The sequence below is a fragment of the Onychomys torridus genome, chromosome 21, assembly GCF_903995425.1.
Source record: "Onychomys torridus chromosome 21, mOncTor1.1, whole genome shotgun sequence".
Taxonomy (NCBI): domain Eukaryota; kingdom Metazoa; phylum Chordata; class Mammalia; order Rodentia; family Cricetidae; genus Onychomys; species Onychomys torridus.
In genome coordinates, this window is record NC_050463.1 from 23,885,878 (window position 1) to 23,908,942 (window position 23,065).

At 46.0% G+C, this 23,065-nt stretch overlaps 1 protein-coding gene across 1 annotated transcript in view; it reads right to left on the minus strand.

Moving 5' to 3' along the window:
• Positions 1-10,120: 10,120 nt before the first annotated feature.
• The window catches only part of Galm (galactose mutarotase), a 58,727-nt gene continuing 45,782 nt past the window's right edge, over positions 10,121-23,065 (minus strand). Inside the window, exons 5-7 of the mRNA XM_036170945.1 lie at positions 13,550-13,691; positions 11,560-11,734; positions 10,121-10,849 (exon numbers count right to left, since the gene is read on the minus strand). Of these exons, the coding sequence (XP_036026838.1) occupies positions 10,772-10,849; positions 11,560-11,734; positions 13,550-13,691 (395 nt within the window). The 3' untranslated portion in view covers positions 10,121-10,771. The remainder of the gene's footprint in view (positions 10,850-11,559; positions 11,735-13,549; positions 13,692-23,065) is intronic.

A 23,065-nucleotide genomic window follows, 5' to 3' on the forward strand; every position in this document is an offset into this window, starting at 1 on the left:
CCTGTAGCTTTGAAGATAAACTAGTAGCATTCTAGGTGTGATAGCCTGAAGGGATGGGATAGGATAAAAGTCTATCCCAGGAAACAGTTCTGCCTTTACAAGAGCATTGGTTGTGTAGGCCGGTCGGCTTGTTCCGATCTGCTGCTCAATGCAGTGAATTTTATTTTTTAGGTTGTAACCACCACTACTAGACAGACAGGAAAAGTGCTGATCCTATTTCATTCACTTTTCAGGTTAGCACTGACCATAGTTTAGTAGCTCAGGCCCCATTTTGAAAGTTTGTAATAACTATAATTTTAGCCTTTGGGAATAAAGGACCCAAGATCCAGAGCCCCAATGTCGTCATAGGCTATATAGTATGTTTGAGACCAGACATAGTGACATGTGTATTGGCATTCTGAGGCAGATCTTGAGATGGAGTCTGACCTGGACTACCTGAAACTCGCCCCAACCCCCACATATATACACCACACCACCAACACCAGACAGGTTTGCTCCGTGTATCCCTGACGAACTCTAGACCAGGCTGGACTCCAGACTGTTGGGGTTAAGGGTGTGTCACTACTACCTGGTTCAGCACGAGACCTTATTGGATATAGAATAAGGGATGCACAGAGCTCCCCCATCAGGCTTTGAACAAACTATCAAGTGACTAAGTTTTTCCTTTTCCTTAAAGATTACTTTTTTAAGATACAGTACAGATGCTTGGAGAAGAGAATATTACTGGATTCCTTGAAACGTAACAGGTGATTATGAGCCACCTGCTGGGACCCCAACCAGAGTCCTCTGAGCAATAATGAGCCCCTTTGATTTTTCAAGTTGAGAAGGCCCAAAAAGTATCAAATTGGCAGTTGGCACAATGTTGATTAAGTTAAATATTAGACTTGGCTGTGGAGTATTTGGACGGTGAAGGTGGGAAAATCCAAAGATAAAATGGCTAAAGACTAGGTTTATAGTGTCTAGTATAAAATCTAATACAGAACTGTTTGGAGGGTAGAGTCTCACTCTGGTTAGTCTCTTTGGGGTTGAGATAGTCTTGCTTGTGTAGCCCAGGCTGATTTAGACCCGCCTGCCTCTGCCTCCCAAGTACCAGGGTTAAAGGTGTGTGCCACCATACCCATTAGCCTCAAGGTGTAGCCCAAGACTGACCTGGAACTCTCCCTCCCTGCTTTTCCCCAGTTTACTGTTTTGAGACAGTCTTATAATCTCACTTGTTCTCAACTCTGTTGTACCAGGCTGACCTTGAACACACGGAGTGCTGGGATTATAAGCCATCCCTGGCTGGCTTCAGAGCTTGTAATTTTTTTTTTTAATTTTTATTATTTATTTATTTGTTTGTTTGTTTTTGGAGACAGAGTTTCCCTGTGTGTAACAGCCTTGGCTATCCTGGAATTTTTTTTTTTTTTTCTTCTCTCGAGACAGGGTTTCTCTGTGTAGTTTTGGTGCCTGTCCTGGAGCTCACTCTGTAGCCCAGGCTGGCCTCGAACTCACAGAGATCCGCCTGCCTCTGCCTCCTGAGTGCTGGGATTAAAGGCGTGCACCACTACCCGGTTAACCTCCCTATTTTTTTGTGGCTTGATAGCTCATTTCTTCTTAGAGCTGAGTAATAGTTGGATATTCTGCCAGTCCATTGTGCCTGCTGGAGGATATCTTTGTTACTTCCTAGTTGAGGTAATTGAGAGTAAAGCTACTCCATTGAAGTGGTGTCTTTGTGTAGACCTTTAAATGTAACCCCTTTGGGTAAATAGTAAGGAGCATGATTGTGTTTACTTTTGGATGTGAAGGTGAACTGTCACCCACTTGAACTCCAGGGTTAATATGGTCATCCATCTGGCTGAATGGATGACTTCTTCATCCTCACCGTGTATGTCTTTTTCAAAGCGGCGTGCTCTGTCAAAGAGGATGCCTTTCACCAGCAGAGGAAGACAATTTTCAGTCAAGAGAATACAAGTAGACATGCTCCCCTCCTAGGTCTTAACTACAGTGCTCAGTATGTTTAGAAGAAACTGCCAGCCTTTGAAGAGACATCCCCAGCAGTAAACGCCATAGTTGCTCTCGCTCCTCATCCTTCATCAGGGTTCTGGATTTCGACCAGTATGTAGTGGTAGCTTGTTAGATCTTTCATTTCTCTGACCAGTATGTGCTGTGGAGCATCTTGTGGGTCCAACATTTTTTTTGGTGGAAGATACATTAAGGGGCTTTAGCCTTTTTTTTTTTTTTTTTCTAGTGTGAATGAATGTTTGCCTGTATGTACGCATGTACCATGTGTGCCTAGTGCCCACAGAGAGGTCAGAAATCGGGTATTGTTTAACTGGAGTTGCAGATGTTTGTAAGCCACAGTGTGGGTGTCCGCAGTAAGAGTAACTGTGCTCTTAACCAGTATGCCCTCTCTCCAGCACCCCTTTTTTGTTTGTGATTGAAACAAGAGTCTCACAATATAACCCTCACTGGCCTGGAATTTGTTAGTAGACCAGGCTGGCCTTAAATTTAGATTGATCCACCTGCCCCTTCTGGGATTAAAGGTGTGTACCACCAAGCCTGGCTACGGTGGCCATTTTTTTTTTTTAATGTAATTGGTTTTTATGTTGTTTGTTTGAGACAGGGTTTCCTGACATAGCCCTGTCCTGAAACTCACTGTGTAGACCAGGCTGGCCTCAAATTCAGAGATCTGCCTCCTTTGCTGGTAATAAAGGTTGTGCACCACACCTGACACTCCTAGAGGTTTTTTGAGGAGAGTGGTAATGGGAATCTGGTTCCCTACTGATGACTTTTCCATTATTATTTCTAATTACTGTTGTTATATGTTTAAGTGAATGTAGTTACCCATCATTGCTTGGATGAGCATGCATATCCAGAATAATCTCTAGTTTCTGGGTCAAAGGATATGTGTACATTTTTTTTTTTTTTTTTTTTTTTTTGTGGATGTTGTAAGTTTTCCTGTTGGCCATGGGTAGGCATGTCTGAGTTCTCCATATTACCTCTGGTGTGGGCTTTCAAACTTAAGATTTTTTTTACAAATTTTGTCTTAAACTGGTATCACAATGTAGTTTTTTTCTTTTAAATTGTCACATTTTAGTTATACAAAATAATAGGCTTAGGACATTTTCATACATTTAACAAAGTGCTTTAATTAGCTTAGTTTCAATATAATTGAACTTTGCCAGTGGGACTCTTATGTTAAGTATTATCAGTTTATTTGCATATAAGTCACCACAAGACACATTGTGACAAAAAGCATTTTGGTGTGTGTGTGTGTGTGTGTGTGTGTGTGTACATATATACATATATGTGAGATTATATATATATATTTGTTGTTTTTCAAGACAGGATTTCTCTGTGTAACAGCCCTGGCTGTCCTGGAAGTTGCTCTGTAGACCACGCTGGCCTCAAACTCAGAGATCTGCCTGCCTGCCAATGTTCACTGCTTATATTTTATTTCATTGTGTATATACTGATTAACACTTAGATACTTGAGTGAAAATATTAATGGTTAAATGCATAAATTTAATTACTTGAATTCTGATTAGTTTTAGAAGCTAAGCATATGGAATTGAAACTTAATCACTGTATCAATTAAAAGCATTTGTTTTGTTTTAGGTGCCTATGAGACTGACTTTGTCTCTATTTTGTAACTCTAGCACAAGATTCTTCTCATCGGGGTGCTGGGGAGATGGCTCAGCAATTGAGAACACTGGCTGCTCTTCCAGAGGTCCCAGGTTTGACTCCCAGCACCCACACAGTATCTTATAACCATCTGTAACTCCAGTCTCAGGGGACCTGATGGTCTCTGTGGGCACCACATGCATATAGTACACACATATACATGCAGACAAAATACCCACACACAAAAGATTCTCCTCTGGACTAACCCTGAATTCTGGTCTTGAAAGCACTGCTCAGAAAGGGTCTGGGAAATTGTTATGTGAAAGGTATATGCAGGAAGTCTACGGAGCTGGTGAGCCAGGCGAGAACCTGGTTAAGTGGCTGGCCTAAGCGCTCCCGTCATGACTGTCAGCTACCTCATATCCCCCAGGAGGCCCTTGGTTGCAATTCACAAAAAGTGTCTGGTTAAGTACTATTCAAGGACTCTGTTAACAAGGTATCTTTAGAGAAAAAAAAAAAGATTTATTTATTATGTATACAGTGTTCTGTCTGCACATATGCCTGCACTTACAGATGGTTGTGAGCCACCATGTGGTTACTGAGAATTGAACTCAGGCAGGGCCTCTGGCAGGGTAGCCAGTGCTCTTAACCTCTGAGCCACCTTTCCTGCCCCCAATAACCTATCTTTTTTTTTTTTTTTTTTTGGTTTTTCAATACAGGGTTTCTCTGTAGCTTTGAGGCTGTCCTGGAACTCACTTTGTAGACCAGGCTGGCCTCGAACTCACAGAGATCCACCTGCCTCTGCCTCCCGAGTGCTGGGATTACAGGCGTGCACCACCACCGCCCGGCTAAATAACCTATCTTTTAAGAAATGTATCCTAGGGGCTGGAGAGATCTGGTGCCCTCTTCAGGCATGCAGGCATACATGCAGAGAGAACACTGTACATAATAAATAAATATTAAAAAAAAAATAGAAATTCATCCTAGACAACAGGAAGGTTTCAAGACATTACAAAAATAAAATCTGCACATCCTAGCACTTGGGAGGCAAAAGCAGGCAGGTCGCTGAGTTCGAGGCCAGCTTGATCTAATAGGAAATTCCAGGCCAGCCAGGGCTACACAGTGAGACCCTGTATCAATCAGTCTTCAGAGATAATACGATGTACTGCTGAGAGAAAGGTGAATGGTCAGTTGGCTCATCCGTGTGGGAGGATGTCAGCACAGTCGCAGAGCGCCATTAGCAGCTCACTCTTCCTTCCCAGCTAAGGTGCGTCTACTCTGGTTTGATTTACTGCCGCTCTGAGATAGTTTGGCACAAAAACCTTTCCAAACTCCTTAAAATCTCCAAAATGATGTTTTTGTTCTGTATCGTTTTAATGCATGATCAACTGACTTATGGCTGGAGACCCCTAGATAAGCTTCAAGGTGGATGTTGGTCACCCACAAGACAAATAAATAATTACAGAGTTGGGACTTTCTTGCATTCTCCCACAGTCCAGGGAAGGAGGAAGAGCAGAAGACTGTATTGATCACCAGTGGCCAATCATGGCCTATGAGGCCAGCAAGATGGCTCCTTGGGTAGAGATGCTTGCAAGAAGTATTGACAACCCGAGTTTGACCCCAGGACCCTGCGGGTGACAGACCTGGCCTATCTGAGGAACTTTCCAGAATGGATTTGAGTTGAGAAGATGTTGACTGAACAACCATTCTATGTGTTGGAGGCCCAGGCTAAATACAAAGGAAAAGTAAATGAAGCCCCGGCATTTATCTCTGTGTCTGTCTTAGGCAGAATGGGACCAGTCACCATGTCCTTCCCCCATGTGAAGGACTGTACCCTCAAACTAAACCAGAGTCAGCCCTTCCACCTTCAAGTTGCTCTGTCAGCTATTTGGTGTCTTAAGGAAAGTAGCTAATACGATTGGGGTGGGTGAACAGTTTTTCCCAGCCACTGAGATGGCTCCACAGTAAGGTACTCGCTGCCACCCTGGACGATGGCAGTTCAGTCCCCCAGAATCCAAGTGCTGGAAGGAGAGAACCAATCCCCTCCACTTGTCTCCTGATCTCCCCAAGTGCATCATGGCATTCACATCCACACATTGAGTAAATGTGAAAAAAAGGTCTTTCCCTTGACAGCTTGGGTTACCTTTAAGCCAATTTTGGCCTGCTTCTGTTTTTTAGAAAGTTTAACAGTTTGAAGTGGTTGAACATTCAGAAGTCCCAACGTTTGTGACTAAGTGAGATTCAAACTGTAAAATCCTTAAAGATTTATTGGAATATACTTATGATTTCATTTACCAACTGCCTATGACTTTAAAGAAAAATTATACATTACACCAGGTCATTATCATGTCTGCAGAGCTGGATCATTAAAGCCTCAAATACTTACTCGTTTTGATTTAATAAAGTATTTGTCAACCCCCCGGTTTAGACATTTCTCTATAACTTTCCAGATTTTTAAAACAAATACCTGTGAAAACGTAGAGTACTAAGATTATTGGCGGAGTTGCCATGGCCAGTTTACCTTGTGTCCTGGCCATTTTTATGTCAATTTGACACAGCGAGGGTCATAAGAGAAAAGGGAGCCTCCATTGAGAAAACGCCTCCAGATTGGGCTGCAGGCAAGCCTGTAGGTAATTTTCTTAGTGAGTAACTGATGTGGGAGGGACCAGCCCATTGTGGGTGGTGCCATCCCAGGGCTGGTGGTCCCAGGATCTATAAGAAAGCATGCTGTGAACTGGCCATCTCCTGTAATCAGACCAGTAACTATCCCAATTGTCATTGTTATGCCCAGATCTCAGGACTCCCAAAAGACAACCAGAGACTGAATCCGAATTTGTATGTAAAAGCAAAGAGCCTTTATTTCAAGCTCAAGCTTGGTCTCTCAGTCTGTCCAACAAAGAGGTGAGAACAGAGAGTGTGGGGTAGGATTTTTATCATAGTAGAGGTTGGGGGTGAGGTGATTTCCAGGGTTGAGGACCCTGATGGGCTGACATGTGTCTAGGGGTGTCTTGGCCAAAGAGGATTAGGTGTATGTTGGACTGGGACATCTTACTTAATGTTTGGAATGCCAGGTACTTCCCCTTAGATGCTATTCGTCCCTGGGTGGTGTCAGTTTATGGCTTTTCCTGGATCCAGGTGCTGCCTGCCAGTGAACCAAAACTCAGGCCTACCTTTCAGCTGATTTTTATGGAGCCTGTCATGGCAAGTGTAGCCAAGCTGTTGCTTGGGTCCCATAGTCATCAAAGAACCTTTGTCCAGTAACTGATGGAAACAGATGCAGAGATCCACAACCAAGCACTGGGCTGAGCCTGTGGAATTGTGTTGAGGAGAAGGAGGAAGGATTGTATAAGGTGAGGGGAAGGAATGGGAAGAGGGGAGGGGAAACTTTGGTCAGAAAAGAAAAAACCATGAACAAACTATAGAGAGCAAGCTGTAAGCAGCACCCTTCCATGGTCTCTACACAGCTCTGGCCCCCAGGATCCTGCCCTGCTGGAGTCCCTGTCCTGACTTCTTCCATGGTGAACAGTGATGATGAAGCCTGAGCCAAATAAACTCGTTTCTCTGCGAGTTGCTCTTGGTCATGGTGTTTCATCACAGCAGTAGTAACCCTAAGACATCAAGATACTGCTTCTGGTCTTGAAGACTATTCTCTGTGGCTTACTGATGAAGAAAGTGCTTGTGAATTAGAGAATAAATCTGCGTACTTGGTATATGCAATATTGGTGATCATAGTGAGACACTTAAGGAAAACTGGTTAGGGTAATTGCTCTCACATCTGTTTGTAATGGGATCACTTAGGGACCTTAAAAAGATTCTACCTTACTCGGGAGGCAGAGCCAGGTGGAGCTCTGTGAGTTCGAGGCCCGCCTGGTCTACAGAGCGAGTTCCAGGAAAGGCGCAAAGCTACACAGAGAAACCCTGTCTCGAAAAACAACATCAAAAAAGATTCTACCTTAAAAACAAATGGATTAGTCATGTTAGTAGTGCAAAAGCCTCTTGGTGCTCCTAATAACACAAGGATTGAAAACCACTGCTTTGGGTCTCTGTTTCCTAACTGGGAACTGACATTAGCCTGGTTGTACACAGAAGCTCGGGCCGACTTTAGGTATCCTCTAGGCTTCTCTAGCCAAAGCACCACTCAGAAACAGCAGAAACTGTTTTAACTTACATATGTACCAGTAGAGGTCACTGTACTAAAAGACATAACAAACTGGGGAAAAATTTACAACTTCTCTTTCAGAACTTTAAAGCAGTGTATCCCAGAAGAACTGTTTAGTTGACCAGTGCTAAAATAACCCACACCTCTAGCCATGATTATTGCATCACAGCAACTGAAGGCTTTGTTGTTAGGTGCATACATATATTTATGATTGTTGTGCTAATTCATGTACGTGCATGCATATATACAGACACATGGGGGTCACAGGACAGCTTCATAAATAGGTCCCCTCCTACAACCTTGTCTGAGACAATCAGCCTCTTTACCGCTGCATACACCAGACTAGCTAACCCACAGGTTTCTGGGGGTTCTGTACTGGGATTACAGTGGCCTTCTATTGCACGCAGCTTTCTGGGAATTCTAGAGATTCAAACTCAGGTCCTCACACTTAATAGGCCAGCTCTTTACACACTGAACCAGCGCCCTGCCTGACCCTTTTATTATAAACCACCTCTGTCTCTAGTAATACTTGCCTTTCCCCAACTTTGCTTTTATTTAAGCACGCTAGCCTAGAACTTTCTGTGTGTGCCAGGCAGGCCTCAAAATGATCTGGCTTCTACTACCTGAATGATGAGGTTACAGGTCCCCTCCACCATTGCCAGCATATCTATTTTCTTCAAGTATTTGGTTTGCTATTTAGATAGCTGCTCAAGCTCTCTTAGGAGTACTGTTTGCACGGGTTATCTTTTCCATCCATTTACTTTTCAGTTTATTTTTGCTCTAGGATCTAAAGAGAAACTCCGTAAACAACATCTGTTGGCTCTTGTTGGCCTTGTAGACAAGGCTGTGCTACCATAGACCAGGCTGGCCTCGGATTCACGATCTGCTCAAGTTGCTGAGATCATAGGCAGTAAGTCACTTACTGTTTACAGCATGAAGTGAAACAGACCCTTTGGAAAATGGTGTGTGTTATATGAACTTTCCCTGGGAAGCTGTGAACAAACGTTGACCCCTGATTGGGCATCAGTGACAGATCCAAGAAATGATTACATCTAGGTAACTTGGAGAACCAGAGAATTGAGTCAGAGTTACTTATAGGAGCATGGGTTAAGGGTTACCTAGTTCATGGGCAATTTATGGGTGATTACATCACCAAAGAAAATGTGTCGTCACCCACCTCCAGCAACTGTTAACTACTTTTGTATGTGGGGGTGAGGTGCATGGAGTTCAAGACAGGGTTTCTCTGCATAACCTGGCTGTCCTCCAACTCAGAGATCCACCTGTCTCTGTTCCTGCTCCTGAGTGCTAGGATCAGAGGTGTGCACCATCACTGCCTGGCACACACTTTTGTATTCTGAAGGAGAGTGGGACCTCGTCCATCCCCTCCCATCCAGTCTTGTGCCTCAATGTCCTGGCTGGAGGACAGTATCCACCACATTCTATCCCTTCCTTACATTCTCTGGCCTCCTCTTCTGAGATGTGGATGGACTGAGAAGAGCTGAGCCACTTATGAACATTCAACAATCACTCCTCAGCACCTTGAACAGTCATGCAGCCGTAGGAACTGCTACCATCACCCTTACCCCAGCAAAAAGAACCTCCCTGAACAAGGCTAGCAGCAGCAATACTCTATGGTGTACCGGACATGGAAACTTATTAATTATAAAAGCTTGGCCTTAGCTTAGGCTTGTTCCCAACTAGCTCTTAAAACTTAAAATCAACCCATTTATATTAATCTACATTTTGCTATGTGGCTTGTTATCTCTCTCTCTCTCTCTCTCTCTCACACACACACACACACACACACACACACACCCACACACACACACGCATATATGAATGAACAAGTCTCCTGAAGGTGAAATTTTGGTTTTATTTTAACTGTATAGCAGATAATAACATAAACATATATATATATATGTATATATATATATTTTTTTTTTTTCAAAATCAGCAGCTAAGCCCATCACCGACGATGTAATCATTGAGGAAAAGAGGTGCCTCCTGACACTTCCTCTCTACTGCAGCATCTGCTTCTAATGCAAGGTTTAATCCCTCAGGGCACTATTGGTGTGATGTGTTCTCATGCATCTCCTGTCTTCCAGGCCTACGCAGCTTCTTATACCTTAGCTTGGCTTCTAGTGAACCTCAAAGGCAGGAAATTCTAAATTCTTCTGGATATTTGGATCTCATGGTTTAAGTTAGATACTAAAAAGATAGTTCAACTCACTCTAATGCTTCTAAAGTGAAATTTTTTAATTTTTAAGATTTACTTTTAATTGTGTATATATGGGTATGTATATGTGCACATGAGTGTGGGTACTCGTGTAGGCCAGAAGAGGGCACTCAATCCCCTGGAGCTAGAGTTATAGGCAGTTGTGAGCCTGGTACCGGTGCTGGGAACTAAACTGGCCCTCTGCAAGCTCACTACTGGGTCATCTCTGATGCTCCTCATGCAAATCTGAGAAGAAAGGCTCTGACAGAACAGGGTCCAAACACCAGCTGTCCTTCAGTGACCCTAGGACTGTTTGGGCAGACCGAGGTAGAGAGAGGTACAGACGAGATGAATTCTCATAGCTTGGACTCAAGTTATACTAACTTCTGGAGGGTAGTCTGAGGTAAAGAAGGAGACAAAAAAAGTTCCACCAAAGAAAGGAAGGCTTAAAGAAAATAGACAAGATGGAGTCAGGGTGGAGAGACGGAGCCTATAATAAGCATCAGAGTCCCAAGGACCACTTCTCCACTAGGGTCAGGCCTTAGATGACGGCACTGTTAGTAGAGTTAATTTGTCCTCTGACCTGGACAGAGAACAGAGCTGGTCATTTAGACATGGCCTGAAGCCAGGTGTTGGGAAAGGAAATCAGTATGCAAGCTGATTGTATTATGGCAGCTACCGTTTGTATGACAACATGCAGGATCACTTTTAAAGCTTCTAAGTCTTCACCGGGATAGGAGGCGGCCTAGTGGGGACCCAGCCTGGCCGGAACCAGGTTGCATCTCCGGTCTTCTTTAAGCAACAGAGAACTTGAACCAGGTGGTATGGTTGTACTCCTCTCCAGGTCCCAGCAGCACAGGAGGGAACTGGGGCTGTGGAAGGAAACAGCAGTTAGACCTCGCCAGCCATCATGGGGTGTTGCTTCTGCACTAGTCTCTGAAGCCACGTGCGTGGACTGGTGCCAGGGAGGACAGTGTGTTACTGATTTGCAGTGAAATGAACGAAAATCTACCACAGCACCCAAGCCTACTTCGTCAGAGCAAGAATTGCCTACAGGAAGCAAGGCCTCTACTTATATTCTGAAGCAAGGTACAAGCTTCTTCCCACGGCTGACCGGTTGAGCAGCAATGCTCTGAAGAGCAAGTAGAGAGGAAATGAGAGAACAAACCGGAAGACAAAATTTGGAAGGTCTAGTAGAATGGTGTGGGCTGGCAAGATGGTTCAGTGGGTAAAGGTGCTTGAGGCTAAGGCTGATCCGCCTGAGGTTTACCACCGGAACCCACAAGGAGGAAGAGAAATGACCCCTGAAAGTTGTCCTCTGACCCCCATGGCACGTCCCTGCCCATACCCCCCCCCCCCCCCCCCCAAGAAAGTGCAGAAAATCAATGGCAAGGGACATGGAGAAACGCTGAAGAAAGCTGTTGATGGTACAAGATTTGAGCGTTTAACAACAGTTAGTTGGCTGGGGTTGGATAATTTGCAAAGCACAAACGCGGACTTTAATCACTGAGCGTGACTTGAGTGTCGGGACCCGGGTGACACCGGATCAACGCCGCTCTGACAAGCCAGCCGGTGGCTTTACCTGATTGACAGCATCGGGCCAGTTCTGGGTCTCCAGGCAGAAACCAGAGTGCTTGGGATAGACTGCTCCACCCTTGCCCTTCAGAGTGCCATCCAGGAAGTTGCCGGTGTAAAACTGGACGCCAGGTTGGGTGGTGTACACTTCCAGGATCCGCCCACTTCCGGCATGGCGCACCCTGGGGAAGATAAAGACCAGCGGCATCTGAGTGGGGAAGGAAGAGGCCAAGCAAGCAGCTTTGGGATGGGAATGGGACCTGGCCGCACCACGGGGGCTAAGGAGGATGCAGGAGATAAGAACTGGACAAAGATTCCGGAAGCTTCCCATAGGAGGCGTGTTGGCTTTGAGGACCGGCAGAAACAACTTCTCAGATGATCTTGGCCTCTCTGGGGTAACACAGACTGACCGCAGTCGGTCAAGGGAGTCAGGGACGAGCAGTCAGGCTGGAGAGAGGTGATGATTCTAGGGTCCTGAGATTCTTCTGTCGTGATGCTGGAGATGGGACCCAGGGCCTTGTCCTTGCCCGTGATCACTCTGCCATTGCTGCTAAGATATGTTCCCCCAAGGGTGTGGCCCAGGCTGCACCAGAACTCACGGAGCTCTACCTGCCTCTGGAGTGTTGGGATTAAAGGCATGTGTCCCCATGTCTGGCCATGGGGCTCTGCAAGTTATTTATTTATTTAGGTAGTTTTGGTTTTTCCAGACAGAGTTTCTCTGTATAACAGCCTTGGCTGTCCTGGCACTCGCTCTGTAGACCAGGCTGGCCTTGAACTCACAGAGATCTGCCTGCCTCTGCTTCCCACCACCTGGCCTGGGTCCATACTTCTTGCCAAGGGGATATAAAGAAAGGCCTGTGTCAAACAGTCTTACCAGGGGGCAAATCACACAAGAAACCATTCAAAGTGTGTTGTTGGGCCAGTGAGATGGCTCACCAGTACATGTGTGTGCCTGTTGTACAAGCCTGACCCTGAGAACCAATTTCTGAAAGATATCCCGCCCTACCCTGCTCCATCCTCTCCCTCTTCCTCCCCGCAATGCACACTAATAATAATCTAATTTTTAAAAATTCTAAATGCAAAAATACACATACATTGTCAACCAAGAGGCTGGAGAAAAAAATGTTTGGGAAGAAGGGGCCAGGATTTGAATCAATGGGGAGAAGGTGGGGAGGGCTCCTTGGGTAGGGGCGTTGAGGAGAGAACCATGAGTAATAGTTATGTAGTAGAAAGGTGTCTTGAACAGGTGGAACCCCAGAGGCCCTGATTCCTAGAGCTCCGAGATTTGGGACATCATTTTTGTCTCTGTCAGGGGTCTGAGTCACCTCCCCCTGCCCCCAGACTCCTTTGAGTCTACAATCATGAACATGCCAAGCATGTTATTAGGTATTCCGGTAGGGATCGGGACTCCCAAACAAAATGCCCCTGGGGACTGGATTTGCACTGACTTGTCTGTCAAACTGGAGGTGGGCGTGGCCAGAGCTTCAAGAGAAGGGCAGCCTCCAGCTCTGTTCCACGGGCTAGGAATGCACCAGGGCTCTGGACAGTCAGTGAAGGCAGTGGTGACCAGAACAGGAGAATTAGGGCCTCCGACAGAAAGGGGGCTTTTGGGCAGGCAGAGAGGATGCTGGGTAGAAGGTCAGGCAGATGTGAGGTTGGGGAGGATGGATTCACTTAGGGCAGAGACTTGTAAAAGGCTGTGGGCTGTGGGATTTGACCCCTGCTCCTATCAGGTGCTGCTGAAACTGTCCTAGAGAAGGCTCATCACAGGAACTGCTCTTTTGAGCCGGGCGGCGGTGGCGCACGCCTGTAATCCCAGTACTCAGGAGGCAGAGCCAGGAGGATCTCTGAGTTCGAGGCCAGCCTGGGCTACAGAGCGAGATCCAGGAAAGGCGCAAAGCTACACAGAGAAACCCTGACTCGAAAAACAAACAAACAAACAAAAAGAACCACTCTTTCTTCTCCCCTGCAGAGACAATAAGGACAAAGTTCCCAACCTTGCACAAAAATGCTTTTCTTTCGATCCCTTCAGACAGAAATTGTGGTCGAAACCATGGATGTGATGATCCTGCAGGTGTTTGCCCAGCTCCACTGGCTTTCTCAGATCGAATGCAGTTCCTTCTACTGCAGCAACAACTCCTGGGAAGAGAGTGGAGACAACAGGGGTGGTTAGTTACTACCAAGACCGAAGCTTTCTATACACTGTCCCAAAGGTTTACCGGTTCTAGTCTCGCAGCCTTCATTTCACTGTGTAGAGGAGATGGGAACCTGGATCCCAAGGAGAATAAGTTGCTGGGTTCCCTGGACCAGAATATGCAACTGATTGCGAAATGCAGTATCTAAAACAATATAAAATGGACAAAAGGGACACAGCTCTGTTGGTAGAGGGCTTCCGGAGTATACAAGAAATCCTGCATTCAATCCCCAGAACCACAAAAACTTAGACGTGATGGTCCACATCTGTAATCCCAGCACACAGAGGTAGAGGCAGGAGGACCAGAAGTTCCAATGTGCCAGTTGTGGCGACACACACTTTTAACCTCAGCACTCAGTGGCAGAAGCAGAGGCAGCCAGATCTCACTGAGCTCAAGACAGCCTGGGCTGTATAAAGAGGACCCCCCCCCCCCCCCGCAAAAAAAAAAAAAGATGAGATCTCATCTCAAAAGCAAACGAAATCCCCAAATATAAAGTACTGCACATGCTGGGCGGTGGTGGCACACGCCTTTAATCCCAGCACTCGGGAGGCAGAGCCAGGGGATCTCTGTGAGTTCGAGGCCAGCCTGGTCTATAAAGCGAGTTCCAGGAAAGGCGCAAAGCTACACTGGGAAATCCTGTCTTGAAAAAACAAACAAACAAAAAAACAAAACAAAACAAAAGCTGGACTCAAGAGCACTCATTTGTAATCCTAGCATTCCTATCACAGGATGGGAGGCAGACGGAATTCCGGGAAGCATGCCAGCCAGCTGTCCTAGTGTATGCAGCGGGGACAAGAGAGACCAGTGTATGCAGTGGGGACAAGAGAGACCAAAACTCAAAGATGTGTCTTCAAAAACACAAAACTCTTCTTGGAATGTGCTGTTGTATCTCTCCCGGGTGGCGCAGATAGGAGTGAGTTTACTTCAGATTATTCATTACCACTGGCCATTGCCATGTGTTTATATGCCCCTATGGAAAAACATGTTTTTGCCGTGTACGGCCTGTCTGCCATGCACTGCTTACTCTTGTGGTTGTACACTTTGCTCATGTGATTCCTCTTAACCCCCAGTATACAAATTGTCGGATGCTCTAAATAAAGTTGGCTATTGCGTGAGACTTTCGTCTGCCCCATTTATTGGCTCCATTCTCCCAGGTCCCACCCACTCCAGAGGAGTAAACAGGTGAGGGCTCTGAACTCCAGACATGCACATACTGTGACAGGCGTGCATCTGCACTTACACACACACACACACAAATGCACACATATATATATGCATGTTCCTGATGTGAGGAACATGTTGCCTCAGGCTCCTGCAGCCACAGCCCTGAGCCATGGCTAAGCCATACTTTCCCACAGTGATTAACCATGCCCTCTCAAACCGTGAGTGAAAGAAAGCCTCCTTCCTTTAGGGGCTACTTTTTGCCAGGTACTTGTTACAGTGATGAGAAAAATAATGACTATAATGGTTAAGCTGGATAAAGGGTGATGGTGGTTCTATCCGAGGGCTCATAATGAATCATTAGCCACGAATGACCAGACACTAAGAAGTTCTGAGATTCACAGTGAGTCATGTTCCTGTTGTCTGCTCCCCGTACCCCACCCCTCTCTGCCCCAAACATGGTTTCTCTGTGTAGCCCTGACTGTCCTGGAGCTCACTCTGTAGACCAGGCTGGCCTCGAACTCACAGAGATCTGCCTGCTGCCTCTGCCTCCCAAATGCTGGGCATTAAAGACATGTGTCACCACCTCCGGGCTGAGATTCTTTTTTTTTTTTTTTTAAGATTCATTTATTGTGGCCAGGAGGCAGTGGCGCACGCCTTTAATCCCAGCACTCGGGAGGCAGCCAGGTAAATCTCCGTGAGTTCAAGGCCAGCCTGGTCTACAGAGCAAGATCCAGGACAGGCACCAAAACTACAGAGAAACCCTGTCTCAAAAAACCAGAAAAAAAAAAATTATTTATTTTGGATGCAGTGTTCTGTCTGCATGTATGCCTACAGGCTGAAGAGGGCACCAGATCTCATTAGGGATGGTTGTGAGCCACCATGTGGTTGCTGGGACTTGAACTCAGGTCCTCTGGAAGAACAGCCAGTGCTCTTTGACCTCTGAGCCATCTCTCCAGCCCCCTGGCTGAGATTCTTAAACCATTGTGGGCCGGTATTAGCTAAAGGCACTCCGGGCACGTCCCCGTCAGTCTGTAGACACTCTCCAAACTGTTGAGAACAGTTATTGCCACAGGAACAAATGAGCTGACTGGGCAGTCTGAAGGACCTACGGCCATTCTACGGTCTGCCACTTGACTCGGTGTTTTGAAGGACGAGATTCCTGGAGGAGTTACGGTCTGGTGAGCACAGCTTCCCTGTATGCAAGCCAGATCCCTCAACCTTCTGTGCAGTTTTTTCTTACCAGGGAGGCTGTCCTGAAGCCTCATCATAGTGACACAGATGAGTAGCCAGTCCTGACAGGACATGGCTGTGTGGGGACCAAGAGCAAAGCACAGAAGAGATGTGGTAGTCATCATAGAACCAATGCCAAGTCCAGAGCATCCCTGCTGGCATTAGAGAGGTCAAGAGGCCATTAAAATGATCAAGGCTGGCCAGGTGGTGTTCATCTTTTCTTTGTTTTTTTGTTTTGTTTTGTTTTTGTTTTTGTTTTTTTCCAAGACAAGGTTTCTCTGTGTAGTTTTGAAGCCTGTCCTAGAACTCACTCTGTAGACCAGGCTGGCCTCGAACTCTCAGAGATCTGCCTGCCTCTGCCTGCCGAGTGCTGGGACGAAAGGCGTGTGCCATCCCAGGTGGTGGTGTACATCTTTAATTCCAATACTCAGAAGCTGGAGGATTTCTGTGAGTTCAAGGCCAGCCAGGGCTCTGTGATCTCCTCTCAAAAACACAACAAATAAAAACAAAACCACTGAAATAATCATGTAAGTGAAAAGAGAACCAGCTTGGCCACTTGAGTCCTAAGTTCTGCTTTTGTGGCTTCCTACATGCTGTGAGGACAAAAGAGAACATCCCTTTTTAAATTCCAGAATTGTTCCTGACGCAGGAGGCCTGGGTTCCTTAAATCCACTCAGGGCGTTGGGGGGGTCTGGAGTACAAACACCTGAACAAGACACTGTCACCTAGGCAAGACCATCATGGTATCTGGGTTCTCTGCCTGGGAGTCTGGGAAGCACAAAAGAGCTATCACAGTCAGCCTTAGGAGACACAAGGAGGTTGGGGATTTAGCTCAGTGGTAGAGCGCAAGGCCCTGGGTTCGATCCTCAGCTCTGGGGGGAAAAAAAAGGAGACACAAGGCAGTGGTTTGGGAAATGCAAAAATATTTACATCTTTGGCTCTGAATCATCTTCATCAACAGAATCCTGACAAAGTAATTGTCCATGTGATGAACTTAAATGGTGATGGATGTAGATGATACGAGACACCATCTGATGAAGGAATTTCATGATCCCTCACATGGCCGTTTCCTTCCACAGCAGTCACTGTTGGCAGTCACTGTTGCCTGTTCCTCCCACACCCTGCAGGAGACATCACCGAGCTAGTCACGCAGTGGCGTGTTGCACACACCACCCTCAAATCTGGTAGTCTTCCGTACCATCTTTTCACACGATGCGGCTTAGCGGTGTTTCTAAATTTATCCCTAGGCATTTTAATAGATAACTCTCTTTGGGATGATGTTTTTCATCTATGGTAATTTGTCTATTTAAGAGTTCTTGGGCTAAACCGGGCGGTGGTGGCTCACTCCTTTAATCCCAGTACAGGGCAGAGGCAGGCAGATCTCTGTGAGTTCGAGACCATTCTGGTCTACAGAAGGAGTTCAAGGATAGGCTCTAAAGCTACACAGAGAAACCCTCTCTCTAAAAACACAAAGCACAAAAAACAAACAAACAAACAAAAAACGATTTCTTGGGCTAGGCACGTGGGTAAGGAAACTTGCTGAGCAAGAGTGGGGACCTGGGGCTGGGGATTTAGCTCAGTGGTAGAGCACTTGCCTAGCAAGCGCAAGGCCCTGGGTTCGATCCTCAGCTCAAAAAAAAAAAAAAAAAAAAAGAAAGAAAGAAAGAAAGAAAGAAAAGAAAAGAGTGGGGACCTGAGTTTAAATCCTCAGCAGCCACACAAAAAGCCAGGTGTGTGTGGCTGTGCACACAAGAGCCTACGGCACGGTGGAGGTGGAATCGGGAGGGAGGCTGGGGCTTGCTGGCCACCACCCTAGCTCCAGGCTCTGAGACCAACCATTCCAAGGGAAGAAAGCAGAGCTTGATATCCTGACATCCTCCCCCCCACCCGGCTTCCAAATGTGCACATGGGCGCACATACACACAGACACATACAGAGTTCAAAGAGATCGCTATAATCCTCTTGATTTCATCTTTCTGTGATAATTTCTCAGTATTTGTTTCTTGTTTTAGGTATTGAACAAGATTAAATGGGAGTTGTGGTCGATGCTTTCTCTCCCCCCCCTCAACCCAGTAGCAGAGACTTAAGTCGGAACCTTACAAATCCTAGTCAAGCATTCTAACAGCGAGCTACATTCCTAGCCCGGTTTTATCTATTATTTTTCCCTCCCTCCAATGAAGCAGCTCCTCTTTATAAAATCATAATGTTGGCTGCCATTGTTGCTGTTTTTTGGGTTTTTTAAAAAAGATTTATTTATTATGTATACAGCATGTATGCCTGCAGGCCAGAAGAGGGCACCAGATCCCATTACAGATGGTTGTGAGCCACCATGTGGTTGCTGGGAATTGAACTCAGGGCCTCTGGAAGAACAGCCAGTGCTCCTAACCTCTGAGCCATCTCTCCAGCCCTAATTTTTTTTTTTTCTACTTTTTATGCCGGGCAGTGGGTGGCGCACGCCTTTATTCTCAGCACTCGAGAGGCAGAGGCAGGCGGATCTCTGTGAGTTCGAGGCCAGCCTGGTCTCCAAAGCGAGTTCCAGGAAAGGCACAAAGCTACACAGAGAAACCCTGTCTCAAAAAAAAAAAAAAAAAAAAGATTTATTTATAATGTAAACAGTATTCCCTGCATGCCAGAAGAGGGCACCAGGTCTTATTACCAGTGGTTGTGAGCCACCATGTGGTGCTGGGAATTGAACGCAGAACCTCTAGAAGAGCAGTCAGTGCTCTTAACCACTGAGCCATCTCTCCAGCCCAGCCCCAATTTTTTAATGTTTGGGCTTTTTTTTTTCCCTCCGAGACAGGGTTTCTCTGTGTAGCTTTGCTCCTTTCCTAGATCTCATCCTGTAGACCAGGCTGGCCTTGAACTCACAGAGATCCTCCTGCCTCTGCCTCCCGAGTGCTGGGATTAAAGGCGTGCGCCACCACTGCCTGTTGCTGTTGTGGTTTAGAGATAGTCTTTCTGTGTAGCCCCAGAGGGCCTGGAACTGACTATGTAGAGAATGCTGGTCTCAAATTCACACTCTTCCTGCCTCAGCTTCATGAGTGTGGTGATTACAGATGTACGTCTGGTTATTTATTTATTTAATATGCATTGGTGTTTTCTGTTTTTTGTTTTTTGTTTTGAGCTGAGGACCGAACCCAGGGCCTTGTGCTTGCTAGGCAAGCGTTCTACCACTGAGCTAAATCCCCAACCCGTGCATTGGTGTTTTGCCTGCATGTATGTCCACCTGAGGATGCCAGATCCCCTGGAACTGGAGTTATAGACAGGTGTGAGCAGCCATGTGGGTGCTGGGAATTGAACCCAGGTCCTTTGGAAGAACAGCCAGTGCTCTTAACCACTGAGCTATTTCTCCAGCCCCCCATGTCTGGTTCTTTAATTTTTTTCTTTTCTATACTTTATTTTTTTTTTTTTTTTTGCCAGAGCTGAGGATCGAACCCAGGGCCTTGCGCTTGCTAGGCAAGCTCTCTTCCACTGAGCTAAATCCCCAACTTATTTTGTTATTCTTATTGTTTAAAAAAAAAAAGTTTTTGGGTTGGAGAGATGGCTCAGAGGTTAAGAGCACCAACTGCTCTTCCAGAGGTCCTGAGTTCAATTCCCAGCACCCACATGGTGGCTCACAGCCATCTGTGATGAGATCTGGTGCCCTCTTCTGTATACAAAATGAATAAATAAACTTTAAAAAAAAACAACAACAAACGATTTATCCCCCCCCCCCCGTGTGTGTGTGTGTGTGTGTGTGTGTGTGTGTGTGTGTGTGTGTATATCTGTGTCTGTGTTGGTGTATGTGCACATGAGTGCAGGTACCCTAGGAGATCAGAAGAAGGCAGATTCCCTGGGGCCAGAGTTATACAGTTACAAACATCTGACCAAGGGTGTTGGAAGCAAACTCACGTCCTCTGCACAAGCGGTGTGCACTCTTAACCACGGAGCCATCTCTCCAGCCCTTGCTGTTATTCTTGTTCACGCTCCTTGCACTAGACGCCTAGTTCCCTTCTCTTTTACACTTCCTTCGTTAATATAAGTAGGGCAGATTTTTCTTCGGAGCAGTACTTCAGCTATCTCAGATGTGAAGAATTTTCACTATTAAAAAAACCCCCTATATTTACATTATTTTATGTTCTAATGTACTGTAAGCTTTTGTTACACGTGATTATAATACATAGCAATTGATAGACATTAGAGGTACTAAGAGAGCTAGGACCCTTTCTGATCCATGTTGGCTGTTTCTTCTATCTTAGGAACCTTCCGAGGCCTTTTTATGGTCTGAGTCAGGGTAAAAATTTTGGCTCCTTTTGTTTTGTTTCTGAGACAGGGCCTCACTACACCAGGCTAGCCTCTGCCTCTCGTGCTGGGACTAAAGGTGTGCGCCACCACGCCCCACCCACATTATTCTTTGAAGTAGTGTCTCTCACTGGCCTGGAGCTTGGTTAGTATAGGCTGGCTGGCCCAGTGAGCCCCAAGGTTCTACCAGTCCCTGCCTCCCCTGTCTGGGCCACCACGCCCGGCTTTTTTCTGTATGTAGTGGGGGTTGAACTCAGGGCCTTATGCTTGCAAGGCAGGTGCCCTTTACCAAGACTGGGTTATTTCCCCGCCCCCCCCCCCCCATCACTTTGAAAGGAAGGTAGTAGAGACACTGCTTGCCAGGAGATGGCGCTACACACTCCAGAGCAAGAACAGTCAACAATCACAGAGAGCAGCCAGTCCTGCGCGCCCCGATTATCGCGGAGAATTAGGAGCTAATTTTGGATCTCAAAGGCAATCCTAGATGGTGGGGATCTCCTTGGTATGTTTTTGTTTTCTAGCACTTAAAAATGCAGACTTCAGTAAGTATAATCAAGCCAGCTTGTGGAGAAGCTGCCCAAGATACATAAAATAGGAAAAATAGGAGATACACGTGGCCATCCAATGTTTCTATTTCTTTTTTTTTTTTTTTTGGGGTCGGAGCTGAGGACCGAACCCAGGGCCTTGCGCTTGCTAGGCAAGCGCTCTACCACTGAGCTAAATCCCCAACCCCTCTATTTCATTCTTCTTGCAAGATATTCATCAAAGTTGTTTACTGTACAGTTTTTCAAGTGTAATTTTGGTTTTGGAAGTCCTTTACTGTAAATGTACACACACACACACACACACACACACACACACACACACACACACTTGTTGTTTTGTTTTTGTTTTTTTTTCCAGACAGGGTTTCTCTGTGTAGCCCTGCTGTTCTGGAACTCACTCTGTAGCCCAGGCTGGCCTCGAACTCACAGAGATCCACCTGCCTCTGCCTCCCGAGTGCGGGGACCAAAGGCGTGCGCCACTACCGCCCGGCAACACTTCACTCTTTCTTAAAGCCATACTTGACTCAACTGATAGTGTAAACTTTGTGACAGGCCTAATGATTATGAATACTTCCCCATAAGGCATACGTAGAAGACTATATGAAAGAAAAGAAGCCATGGAATTTCGTGACAATGGCCCAGGGCACACCGCAGGCCTGTCTCCCTTATACCGGGTAAACTGCAAGTCAGGGCGTGCTTACGTCTTCCTGAATGAAGCACTGTCATGGGCTGCTTCTCACATTCCATGGACATATTTGATTGATGACACGTATCAGGGGCATAGCACACCGCAGCGAATCAATTATTTCAGGGTAACGCATGCAGCATTGAGCAGAGGTTGGAGAGGGTTCATTCTTAAAGACTATGACGTGACATGAAATTAGAAATTTGGAATAGAGCTGGGAGTGGTGGTGCATGCCTTTAATTCCAGCACTGAGGAAACAGGCCTTGGGACCTTGTTAACAGAGCAAATTCCAGGAAAGCCAGGGTTACATAGGGAGACCCCATCACAAACAAACAAACAAACAAACAAACAAATTTGGAATCGTTCCAAAATAATATTTTCTTTCTTCCTTCCTTCCTTCCCTCCCTCCCTCCCTCCTTCCTTCCTTCCTTCCTTCCTTTTCTTTTTAAAAAATTCATGGGGTTGGGGATTTAGCTCAGTGGAAGAGTGCTTGCCTAGCAAGTGCGAGGCCCTGGGTTCGATCCTCAGCTCCACATTAAAAAATAAATAAATAAATAAAAATTCATATGCCTTCATGTACAGATATGTGGAAATTATTAAATTTATCCCCTAGATTTACCATGCCTTGGCTTTTTCTAATAAGTGGAATGTCCTTTTCTGTGACTCCCAAAACACTCTGGTAAAGTTTAACCAATCACTTAAGAATATTTTTTTTTTGAGCTGAGGATCGAACCCAGGGCCTTGCACTTGCTAGGCAAGCGCTCTTCCTCTGAGCTAAATCCCCAACCCTCACTTAAGAATATGTTCTAAGGGCTGGAGAGACGGCTCTGCAGTTAAGAGCAAACTACTTGCTCTTCTGGAGGGCCCAGGTTCAATTCCCGGCACCCATACTGCAGCTCACAAAATGCCTACTAACGTGAATTCCAGGGGATCTGACGTCCTCTTCCAGTCTCTGTGGGTAGAAGGCATGCATACGGTGCACAGAATACATGCAGGAAAAATAAATATCCATACACATAAAATAAAAAAAGCACACTCTCAGGGTTGGGGATTTAGCTCAGTGGTAGAGCGCTTTCCTAGCAAGCGTAAGGCCCTGGGTTCCATCCTCAGCTCCAAAAAAAAAAAAAAAAAAAAAAAGCATACTCTCTAAGTCATGCATGGTGATACAGACTTGTGATCTCAGCATGACAGGGATGAGGCAGGAGCATCACCCTGAGCACCACATCTGAGGTACAGAGTAAGACTATCTCAACACAACAGTAACAACAACGGAAGTGTCATCTACAGCCAGGTGTGGCGCTCATGTAACCCAGCCCCTGGGCCCTGGGCAGGAGTATCTCAAGATCAGCCTGAGTGACACAGTGAAACCCAGTCTGAAAACAAAAGACTGTATAGTATGGATCTTTGTGAGTT